The 11,713-nt window shown below is 40.5% G+C and overlaps 3 protein-coding genes across 3 annotated transcripts; 1 reads left to right on the top strand and 2 right to left on the bottom strand.

Moving 5' to 3' along the window:
* Window positions 1–137: 137 nt before the first annotated feature.
* Window positions 138–2,767, bottom strand: LOC130687171 (phosphatidylserine synthase 2-like). The gene is made up of 12 exons (XM_057510313.2): window positions 2,420–2,767; window positions 2,259–2,360; window positions 2,038–2,188; window positions 1,800–1,971; window positions 1,608–1,735; window positions 1,416–1,534; window positions 1,240–1,354; window positions 1,134–1,169; window positions 956–1,065; window positions 776–886; window positions 625–711; window positions 138–559 (listed from the first exon to the last, which is right to left on the bottom strand). The coding sequence occupies exons 1-12, from the start codon at window positions 2,614–2,616 to the stop codon at window positions 349–351; spliced, it is 1,539 nt and encodes a 512-aa protein (XP_057366296.1). The 5' UTR covers window positions 2,617–2,767; the 3' UTR covers window positions 138–348.
* Window positions 2,768–3,090: 323 nt separating this feature from the next.
* LOC130687192 (cubilin-like) lies at window positions 3,091–5,853 on the bottom strand. The gene is made up of 6 exons (XM_057510342.2): window positions 5,455–5,853; window positions 4,285–4,425; window positions 4,085–4,210; window positions 3,746–4,013; window positions 3,536–3,681; window positions 3,091–3,472 (listed from the first exon to the last, which is right to left on the bottom strand). Exons 1-6 carry the CDS (start codon window positions 5,561–5,563, stop codon window positions 3,360–3,362), a joined length of 903 nt encoding a protein of 300 aa, XP_057366325.1. The 5' UTR covers window positions 5,564–5,853; the 3' UTR covers window positions 3,091–3,359.
* A 1,948-nt stretch (window positions 5,854–7,801) lies between these two features.
* LOC130687190 (dynein axonemal intermediate chain 7 homolog) lies at window positions 7,802–11,710 on the top strand. Its single transcript, XM_057510340.2, has 14 exons — window positions 7,802–8,023; window positions 8,270–8,456; window positions 8,567–8,788; window positions 8,851–8,964; window positions 9,028–9,253; window positions 9,324–9,572; window positions 9,631–9,805; window positions 9,860–9,975; window positions 10,035–10,111; window positions 10,519–10,627; window positions 10,694–10,911; window positions 10,975–11,295; window positions 11,353–11,460; window positions 11,512–11,710. Exons 1-14 carry the CDS (start codon window positions 7,938–7,940, stop codon window positions 11,647–11,649), a joined length of 2,346 nt encoding a protein of 781 aa, XP_057366323.1. The 5' UTR covers window positions 7,802–7,937; the 3' UTR covers window positions 11,650–11,710.
* Window positions 11,711–11,713: the final 3 nt, after the last annotated feature.

Below are 11,713 nucleotides of genomic sequence, written 5' to 3' on the forward strand. Positions count from 1 at the left end.
ATTTGAACTATGATGAAGTAGTTTTTTTTTTTTAAGGTTTTTGTTTCCTTTATTTTTCTTTTTTCATTACTAGTGACAATTACCTTCTTCAGTCGGAGGAAAGAGACCAGCTCTGAAAGCAAGACTAGGCTATCGAACACTTTTGTAGCAATTTAATTGAAACACTTGCAAGTATAATGAATTAGTTGTTAGTCTCTAGAACTGAAAACAACCCTCTGCTTCCGTAAGATCTAATCTTCTTTCTACGTCAAATTCAAGATTCTTTTTTCTTTGTTAACGCTTTAGTTTTGGTCCATTCAAACGTGTGCAAATATGTAGAATGCACTGATCGACCATTTCATTCTTCAACTAGTCTGCTTTATGGGCCCTACGCTTCTTTGGTTTGGATGCCATCGGACTTGATCGTGGCTTATTATCTGTAGTATTTTCAAGATGGCTAGCTTCATCTGGGTTTTCGAGGCGTTCATTCGACTCCGGGCTATAAATACCAAGCTCTATACTTTTGGCTCGCAACCAAAGGAGACGGCGGCGCTGTTCCTCTAACCATCTATCAGCATTCCTGGAACAGCAAAAGCAGAAAATGGGGTAAAATCGTGCAATAGTATTATTCCATGGTTGAATTACTTTTGCAGGTCACTAGCAATGAAGAATCTAAACACCGTCCATGTCACCAGCAATAAGAAGAAAATTGACCAAAACAGGACGACGTGCCTAAACAATAATTAATTGTTTTTAAAGTCATAATTTTGCTGCTCTTAAATTTTGAATTATTTACCAGGGCAATGGTTTGGTGATCGTTTCCCAATCAAAGCGCGCAACAATCAAAAATTCAGTTACGACAATCGCGAGAATAACCCAGGATTGGCGTCCAAAATTCTCGCAGTCTCTGTATAATAAAGAAGTAAAAATTTTAGCAACTACTCATTGCATGAATGTAATACAAAATGTTCCTTACGGATCATCAAAGTACTGGAAGGTTTCACGAAGGCCGACTGCTCCCCATAGCAGGACTAAGAATAATCTCACTAAATTGAGCCAGTGATCAGGAGGAACCCATAAGACGAACTTCAAATAAAATGTTTGAAAAAATAAATAAGTAAATAAAGAAAAGAAAGTAAAAGTATTATAAATACCTTCAAATAGAAGGTGTTAAGCTCTGTCAGCAAGAACTAGAGAAAACAAATTCAGGTTAGAGGCATCCTGTAAGATGTTTTGTGGCGTATCTATGGGACTACTCACAATGAACATAATCCCCAATGTAGCACACCAACGACCGAGTGAAGAGAGTGGTCGCCATTCGAACTGTACCCAGTTATAAGGTCCAAATTGAGCAATCATCCGCTTCAGTTTACCCCTAACGTGGAAACGTTAAGTTAAATTTTCGTTATGAGTTTATCGTTCCTTCAAGTTTTCACCTGTATGACGGTATGTTCCACAACCCCCGCCAATAGTAGGTTTTCATGGAAAAATATTTAAGGGTTTGAATTCCGATTATTATTCCGAGGCCATTGCACAATAATGCATCCATAATCCACTTTTTTTTAAATTTGCAAAATACATTATGCTTTTTTTTATACAAGCAAATAGTAAGTTAAGGGACAACTCACATGGTCCCACCAGCATTCACTGAAATTGGGAAGTTGATGCTCCAGTGTATACTCAAGGACTTCAAACATTATGGATATTATAGTACACAGCCACCAATCTCTCAGGATCAAAGTTTTCAACCACCAACCTATTTAAAGATATAATGATAAAGTGACATGAGAAAAATTATTTCCTTATTTTTTAAGTGTTACCAAAAAAATGGGTGGGAACAAAAGCATCAAATTTGTCTAGGACATTATGCCATGGGTTTTCTGGCACAGTCTCGTCATAGATTACACAGCTGCCACCATAGCTCCGTTCAGCTAAGGCTTCCCCCAGTTTGCTGTCAAAATGTTTCAAAAGTTTTCTAGCATCATCAGCTGTCTAAAAAAAATATCAAGATTTGTCTAATTAAATACTTTTTAAAATATAAATTTGTTGCCAAAGTACCTGAAACAGCACAAATATCAACACTAATTCATAAACTATGCTCAAGCTAAATGTAAATCTCCATAAAGCTGGATGGGGCCTTTTGAATGGCCCATTAGGTGTCACGGTTACACAGAGAAGAATAAATACAATTACACAGGCAACTAGTCCACTGTGAATAAAAATATTATTTTCAGTTTAAAAAAATATATTTCTTTGAAATTCTGTTCCATTGGGTTTACCGTTTGGTGTTGTATTGAGTGTCAAGAATAACAGGTTCAAAAACTGCAACATAAATTAGAGCTGCAATCATAACAAATAGCACTGTCAAAGTATGGGCTCTCCTAAAGATGAAAATAAAGTGATAATTGAATCCCGGTAAAACAACAACAAATGCTATTACCAAAAGAATGTCACAGTTCCATCATCATAAAATTCCACTTCCACAGGCGAGATTCCATCACTTCCGATTCCTTCTCTATTACTATATTTCCTCCAATCGTGAGCGGTTTTCGCGGGACTTGCTTCTTTAACGAAATTGCTTTTGCTCGCTGGCTTTTTTGTGGGAGATTTTTCATTTTGTTCGAGACCTGAACCCATCGTAGCAGCTTAACAACCTCCACCCCCACAAAGAACGACGATTAGACGCCCAATTTTTTCTATAACAAACGAAAAAGCCTAGATATAGGGTTTCAAAAGTAAAACAAATTTGTGCTTTTTTTGTGCTTTTCTAACAACGTGGTGGCCGAACATCACCAGACGAACTTGAGCTAAAAAAGGATGTCAAACACTAAGGCTAAAACGTGGAAGACTGGGAAACGGAAACTGCCCATAGCCAAGTTGATAATTCTGATCTCTTAAAATACAGCAAAGTTTACAAAGCAAAAATTATATTAAAAACGGAGTATGACTTATCAACCAAATTCCTTTATGGGTTACATAATAAGCAGTCAGAATCTATGAAAAGAAGGACTAACACTCATCCCCTTGGTAAGAATCGGTAGTCTTCGTTTAAAAGTAGTAAAAAACTAGAGTAGGTCAGACGAAAAGAAAGAATTTTTTAAAATGTAAACATTTACGGATTTTCGCCTTGTATATTGATGATCCACACAATCCGACGGAAAACGAGGTTTCTGGAACATAATGGGCGTTTTAGAAATGAGAAGGATGAATGAGAAAATTATTATATGGAGCGTCAGAGAGGTACAAAACCCAAAAAGAGTTTTGCATTTAAACTGTACAAATGTGTTTGGTAAAATCGAAATAAAAACGAAAAAAAAAGGAAAGTTTGTTGAGCTCCAACAATCCTACTCTTTACTGATTCCTCTATTTGGCATTGTGCTTCAACAATTATAGACTTGCTCGAAAGATATGAGGAAGCCACTCAATCCTGTAGATTCATCTGAATGAAAATGGAATTCCAAACTGGTAGCTCCGGGTTGATATCGAGCAAACCCTAAAAAAAAGTAGATCGTACAAAGAATTGCTAAAATTAGAAAAGGAAAAAAGTGGGACATACATGAAAATTCCATTTTCCCACAAAGGAAACCACAGGAAGGCATATGGAAAAAATCGGAACAGGCGCCACCAAAAGGTGTATCCATTGGAGATTGCAAATCAAACTTGATTGTCTTCATCCGCACTCCGCACAAATTCGGATTGGTCCTGAAATTATCTACAAAAATTAAACTGCCGAGATAAAACTAGCAAAGAAAGTGGATGTCAATACCTAACGAATTGGTAGACGCAATCCAGGTTTTCTGGATAATTTTTCGGATGGTAAGGAGTGTTGATAGTGCCGGAAGCCTCAGAGATACGCGTGAAACAGGTAGCCGAGCCCACATTGGGCGGAATGCCTGACGGCTGGATATCGAAGAAATAGCTACTGCAATCTTCCACCATTTTGTAGCGAATGCGGAAGCCTCGACCGTTACCAGACGAGTCGGAATGAAAGGCAAGTCGAATGGCCGTCGCTCCCGGTTGGAAATTGTAATGATCTGTTTGCAACAATACGATTCATAATAACAGACGTCGACTACCGTGGTTTTTACTATTATTGTTTTATTACGGGAAATGGCGGATTCGTTGCCGCAAAATCTGGCTCCTCCTTCCGGCACGCAAGATTCCACCGAGATGTAATCGTTCAAACAAACATCACCACCCTTGATGCTTCCCGGAATGTTCAGGTCTTCAACTGATAATGTGAAAAAAAAATGATTATTCAAGCGAATGAAGAGATAAAGAATGCATCAGTCACCATCAACGTACTGTAAAGACGGATGCCGCAGACGGATGAAGATGTCCGCACAATGTCATAATTACAATCCTGATTGGATGGGTAATCCGACGGATAGTTGGGGGATTCTAAAACACCTTCCTCGCCCTCCAAACGTGAGTAACAGGAAATGCCTAGACAATAATCACGAAAAGGTCACGTACACGGTCACCCTTATTTCAAAATGATTTTTTGTTCCATCGTTTATCAATGCGGATTTCCACCACTCATGTTAATTCAAGTCGTCATAATAGACCAACGTCAGGCCTATGTACTTTACGGCGCTAACTAATTGACAGCTGGCTGTAAAAAGGCCTTGTTTACGATGTGATAATGGAGTGGACTTGCTGCGGCAATCGTCCGATAAAAACACGTTGTGTAAGTGAAATGTCCACTCCGGACATTCCACATAATGATTCCGGCTTTCGGCCAATGAGACGGCGGTGTCATGCGGTGCGCGCTAGCAAGAAAGATAAGCTTTTACGACCATTTCCACAGTGAGAAAAAAAACTGTCGGTTCTTCTTTTTTTTTCTTTAAGTGCCGCCACCGCTTTGCAACGTGAATTTGATATTTAATGTTTTGTTTGGCTTTTTTGTTTCTTTTTCCTGAAATTTTTTTTTGCATTTAAAATTTGACACGCATCAAGGCGGAAAAGCCCAAGCCTTAACAAAGAATCCAACTAGCTACTTAAAAAAAAAAATAGACATATTTTTAAAGAAAAATATGGGTTCTTGAAATTCTTATAAAAAAAAAAAAAACAAAGCAAGAAAAATATCGAGAACGATTCGAGGAATGTGAGGTCGTCTGCGACTATCGGAAAGAGTTTCATCAAATGAGCAATTGATGGCATCGATCAATCACGCCACGGCCGTGAAAAAAAAAATACACGCTGAAAAATGTATGCCGTATAAGGAGGACCTCACGGGCAAGTCTTTCGACTAGCTGAGGTAGAGTAATAAAAAAAAAATCAACCATTCCATTCAAAAACAAAAAAGAACGAAAAGACAAGGACTATTGTTGTCCTCAGGCTAGCAGTCAACACTTTGGCTAGTCTATCGTTACCACCATCATCATTAGAACATGACGAAAGTGCAGACATCGAGGCAAAAAAAAAATTGCACAGGTTAAAAAAAAAAAAAAAAAAAAAAAAACAGGAAAATACCTTTGGAAGAGTTAGTCTTAATTTTGACTGCGTCAGTTTTCAATTGCGCCGTACATTCACCGATGAGAATGCAGATGAACGATGCCACTAAAGGTACTGTACTCCGCATGGTTGGCACACTGGATAGCGCTCTACTTGTTTGCAGGGTATACGAAAAAAAAAAAATATCCGTATTCGTTTTAAAACAATCGCAAAGGGAAGGCAACACGAGAATGACGAGACGAAAGGTACGTGGTGTTGAATTCTTTTTGAAAAAGACGGGACCGGAGAGGAGTCAGCAGCGTCGGCGACTGGCGGTCACTGTCCAAAAGATGCAAGACGCTCACGAGGGTCTTGAAGGTAGAGGGGGAGAGGCCACGTGCCTCCTATAGGTGATGAAAGTGCAAAGGCAAACATAACTCTCAAAAGAAAAAGAGAGACTCCTCCTTCCGCTTCCAGCTCTTGTTTAAGATCGCTCACAGAATAAAACATATTTCAAAATAAAAAAAAAGAGACGAAATAATAATAAAAAAAAGGCAACAAACTAGCAGATGAGTAAAAGTTTTGTTTAGCGTTTACAGAGACGCTTTATTATTCTTCCAACCATTCGGATGGCGAATGAAAAATGTAAGAAAAACTCGGGACGAGTTGGCAACAAGTGGGTCCGCGTTTGTTACGTATGGTAGCTTAATAGTAGGGAGCCAGGGTTTCTTTTTTTTTTTTTTTTTAAGAGACTTCTTTAAGGTGCATAACTGGTGGCATTGGACTGTTTTTTCCTTTTGTTTCGGTGAAGGCGGCGCAAGAATTCAAAAGAAAAAAGAACCCGTTTTCAGCTGACGGCCTCGTGTGGGCTTGTATAGCCTACGTGACTATTGAATGCGGGCTGCGTCCGTCATAGATGCAAGTAACGGACAGCACGATTGATGGGCCGACAACTAGTAAAAAAAAAATACAAGACAATGCGAGACGTGAGACGCATTTTTTGACCCGCTCGCGATATTATTTATGCACCCAAGTTTTTGCGGCGACGTCTCATCACGTCGCTCCCTATTAGGCCCGTGAACTGTCAATACGAAACAAGAATAATATCTAGAAAGGCGTGTACAGGTGAAATGCGCTATGTGAAAACCTATTACAAATTCAGTTATGTTCTGCTTCGTTTGTTTTTTTGGCTTTCCAAGTGGGTCATGGAGAGCTTACGAAATATCACCAGAACAAAGAACAAAAAAAAAAAAAAAAAAATGAAGCGTTGATGTACAGTCAGGAGCGGGCTATACAATCCCTTTTGTAGCAAAGAGAAAGAAAGAATACATAAAGCATTAATCTATAACGGCTATGGTAAAAGGACCAGCAAGTTGTGTAACATTTTCTGTTTGACGGATTGACAACTACTTATTAATTTGCATCTCTCGATAGCACAAGGACATCTGTCGAAGAATTTCTGTTCTCTGGTGTCTTTTCTTACAAAATTTACATGGTAGAATGGTCGACTGCGTCCTATCACGTTTTAGAGATCGATCAGGGTCGCAGCTAGTCGATGATGAAAGTTTCCCGTTTTTCCAGACGGATCATGGATGTGTTCTTTTCTTTGAAAAATTATTGAACAAAAATTGATAATATATTGCAGGGTTTTTCCCTCAGTGGCTCATCTAGAATTCACAGCTTATCACGAAAGAGCACGATTCCTCTTTTTTTAAGAATCGTAAGTACAGGTGCAACGGCCAAGCTAATATTGATGATGCAGGATCAACCTTGACCAGGTGGGGGTAGAAAAAAAAATTGTATCTAAAAAAGAAAATTACACACTCGGTTTGAGATCTTATGGCCATGAAAAGCACTCAGTCCCTCTCTTTTTAACCGAATTTTTCAGTTCGTTGGATATTGTGACTCTCCCCTATTGCTACAACGAGTGGATTGTCCTGTTACAACCTGAAAACACAGACAAAAGAAAAGTCTCACACCTCGCGTACGCAAGCTGACATTTAGTCCTTCCGTCCGCAGTAAATCATCAAGATTATCAACACCTGAGTGCCCAACCCCTTCTGGTTTTGCCCCGGCGTGAAAAATGGACTGCTGTCGTGTCTATCGTTATTAGTCTTGGATAATATGTACAAAGACCTTGACTTTCCCATAACACTCTCTCAGCCAGTATTTAAAAAAGGCCCTCGTCTTACTAATTTGGGAGTTGATGAATCGTCAGCAGTTACAGGTTTAGGGTTAGCGGCCTGTCAGGTCCATTCAACATTTCAAGGCGGGGACGGCAGGAGCGGCGACCGCGGCAATGTTGTTTTCGTTGTCATGACTGCCAGTCCCTTGTTGATTTTTATCAATACACACATAAAAAGAAACTTTTCGCCAGTGGATGGCATCGTGAAATATCACGAACGCTGTCTTTCTTTCAAAAAGGGCAACAGCAGACCAAGCCCCTTCTCTCCTTTTCGGATAGTTTCAAAAGATTCGTTTTCAACATAGTGACGAAAAAAAGGGAATCGATCGGCCCAGTCATGAAGTCGAGGAAGCAGTTGGAAGCGCAGCAGCGTTACAAAAAAGAACAGGAGGAGAGGCAGCGGATTAGAAACGAAGAATTGAGGTAATTCATCCATCATGCTTTGGGCTCTGATCGCTGATAGACGCAGGTGAGGCTTAATTATTCATGTGCACCGGAACTTTCAGCCACCTGCGGCACGCCCGTCGTTCGCTTCTCACGAGGCGGACGTTTCCATTCATAAATGATTACTCAATCTTTTGTGCGTGAACGAACTAGGGAAATTCCACAATGTCGTTTAAAACAATAGCACGTTTTTTTTTTTTTTTGGTTTCAAATAATGGACGATAGGTTGGAGATGGAACGTCGGAGGAGGGAGCAACAAGAAAAGGAGGAACACGAAGCCCGGATCAAAGAGGAGCGCCAAATCCGTGAGGTTGAACTATGTCGATTGCATTGTGAACGATCGACAGCTCTCCTAACACTATGCTCGGCAAGCGTGGCCAGCTGGGCCATCCAGCAATGGCAACTAAAAAAAGTAGGTGCGACCGCATTGATCGATGGCCCCCTTGTTTTTATTGATTCTTGTTTGAAATCCATCGCGCCCTTTTTTATCGACAAGTATCATTTCTATCACGTTTTTATAAGTTCCACTGGTGTATGAGGTGTGACGGCCTTCCGGATCCGAGTCACCTTCCGCAATTGAACGCCTACCGTTATCGATGGATCGACATTAGCCAAACTACAGAGCCATCTATGGAGCGACTACTCTCAAGAGCTCCCGAACTTAACCAAGTTCTTCACGACCTCAACGATCTACTGGAAAACACCCACGACATCCCGCAAAAGAAAGTCCAACAGCTCAGTCAGGTAAAAACAGAGACGTTAAAAACATTTTATCAACGATTGTTAACGATTGATTACGGTCTCAGATGCAACGAGAGTTGTCGAAACTCTTGAGCCAAGAAATCGAAGCCGCAGTTAAAAGCGTTTTGAGTGACGTGGAACGACATCTACTGCCAGACGAAACACAGCTTAATGTTCAGGTGGGATCTAATTGTAAACTACATCACTTGGTTTCGATATTTCATGCTTTTCAACTGTTCTAGACTTGTTCCAAGCTTTTCACACTGGCTTTAGGTACTGACACAGCTAAAAACAGTTCCCTAACATTACACGACTTTCCACGATTGGGCGTCAGGTTGGACTTGCCTCAAATTGTGTTAACTAACGCGAAACCTGTTGTGGCATCATTCGTTTGGTTTAAAGAGGGCCATTATCTTGAACCTCCATTGATAAATGGCGTTCCAAGTCTACCATCGATACTTCATCCCCGTACACAATACATTCTTAACATTTTAATAAAAAAAGAAATGTCTTTCACTCACCCATCACACGTTAACAGTTACTGAAGATGATCCATTGTACAATCTGGTGCCTGAAAATATGCGAGCAAAGCAAAAGGAAACTCCAACTGATGTTGACTTGGTGGCTGTAGACCATGATGAAGATCAGCGTGGTTCTCCAGCAGACGACGTTAAAGCAGACGTACTAGACCTGAACAGTTATCTGTTGGTGATGGGCATCTTGGAGCTCCAATTACTTCAACTGCCTGTACAACCGAGACGATTTGCTGACTGGACAGTAGCCTATTGTAAGTTGTATAAATAACATGTTTATCTAATGAAAGTAAATTGCGAAACGATGTTTAGTGGAGGATGGAGACGCTATCAAAACTTGCGAATTTCGAGCAGTGTTCTGCGAATCGGGAGCTGCTAAAGAAGCTGAAAAGGCTGGCAAAAGGGGAAAAAATGACGATGATGATGACCCTGGTGATGGAAAAGAGTCAAACGAAGAGCTTAGAAAATTAATCAGCTTCAAAATAAAGTATATATGAATTTATTATAATCAATGAACTCCAGTCACGACGTTGTCATACAGGTTACCACCAACAGCATTCTGGCTCGGTTGTCCGCGACCAGTCATTCATCAGAAAGATTCAGGAACATGGAAGAGCAAAGGTGTGTGGGACGTTCGCTTCTTTGAAGAAATTGGAGGTATCGCCGGATTCAATTAAGGACATGACCGTGTTCAGTAATAACCGAATAAATTGCAGGTCCTACGGTGCAATTTCGTCTGGAAGAACCTGCCATCGTAGCCTTCTCGCAGGCCAAACGTCTCAACTTGCCACTGGTATTTACGTTACGTGACTTATCTTTGAAGAGCTATGGGCGTGCTCGTAGCATGAAACTAAGCCAACACTATAAATCGACGCTTGTTATTGGAGAACACCTGGTGTTAGGACTACCAGTGTGCAGCAGTGGGGGACACCATAAACACAAAAAAGATCTTCTGGATTAATATATTTAATGCCTTTGAGTAAACAAAACATCCCCGAGGGCAAATCGTATTCGTGGTGTTACACACCCAGTTGAACTGCACACACGCCGATGATGTCATAAAAACATGCACGGAAGCCTGAACGTTGCCCATCGGGGATTAGCTTTAATTCTTATCCTCACAATGTTATTGTGTAAATCTTCGTAGTATTTACCAGTCTGATTTGTTCTAGTTATTTATGATGCCTAATTTAAATGCAGCAAGGATGGACACTGGTTCCTAGTCACATGAGGAGCTCAATAATTAATTCACTGGTGAGCAAACCTCCTGCTGAAGCTGCTAAGGGATCAAATACCAACGAAACGCGAGGTACTCTTAAAACAATTTTGCGTTAAAATAAAATTCTACAACTTACCTTATCCATTATAAAATCAGGTGCTGGAGGAGGAGGGGGTGGAGGAGGCGGCGGAGGTGGAGAAGGAGAGGATTGGAGTGATGACGAAGGCAGTGATGATGAAGGAGGGCGAGGTAACGGAACCGCCGTAGTTGAGGAAGCCGCAGACGAACCGGATGAAATCGAATATGATCCGGAAGCACGTTCCATCACGTTGACGCTCAACGGAGCTATAGTTTCTCTTGACATAGAAATTCAAGTAATTATTCAACTAATTGAAACATGTAAAAAACATTTCATTTTGTTTTACCTTTCACAATAGGAACATCAAGTGTTGCTCCGTCGTGTTAGGACTTCAGTGATTGTTAACGTTCAAGACTTGACTAATAAGCCGATGACTCCATTTGAGCTCATCAAATCGCTGAGACGTCGCGGTCTAGAGATTTCACCTAGTTACGAAGTCAGTTCTACAATTGAAGAATTGGCGAAAAACAAGAACAAGGCAGTTGAAAATCATCTCTATCGATGCATTGCAATATTAGCCGCTTCTGAAAAGTTTTCTTTTTTGCATAGTCGATGGAATCAGATGGCAGGCGACGAGAATTTTGTTCTACAATATCAAAAACTAGAAAACGAAACCATGGTATATGGCTGTCTCTCAACATCTGTTTCAGCCTAATTAAACGAATCCGCTTTACAGAGTCCACCTGCACTTGCCCAAGTCTCATTGGATCGAACACGACTTTTACCCTACAACGAGAGCAGCCTATCACTCGAGCAAGAAAATGTTAAAGATGCTGAACCACAGGTATGAATTTGTTCTTTCGTGTTGAAAACAATTAATAGACTTACCTTTTAGTTTTATGCCGATTTGCTCAACGCCTTATTCGAATCGTCGCCTGTTGAGTTACGTAACCAGATACTCGATCCATCCCCAGCATTTGTCGGCACTATCTACACCATGTTGGCAGCCACACGACCGGCTTCAACTGCATAATGTCTGCCATTAAAGCGAAGGTTTTTACGACTTCGCTACAAATACAAGTTGTGGAAAGGTTCGA

This window comes from Daphnia carinata, chromosome 4 (genome assembly GCF_022539665.2).
Source record: "Daphnia carinata strain CSIRO-1 chromosome 4, CSIRO_AGI_Dcar_HiC_V3, whole genome shotgun sequence".
In the NCBI taxonomy this organism is placed as follows: Eukaryota; Metazoa; Arthropoda; class Branchiopoda; order Diplostraca; family Daphniidae; genus Daphnia; species Daphnia carinata.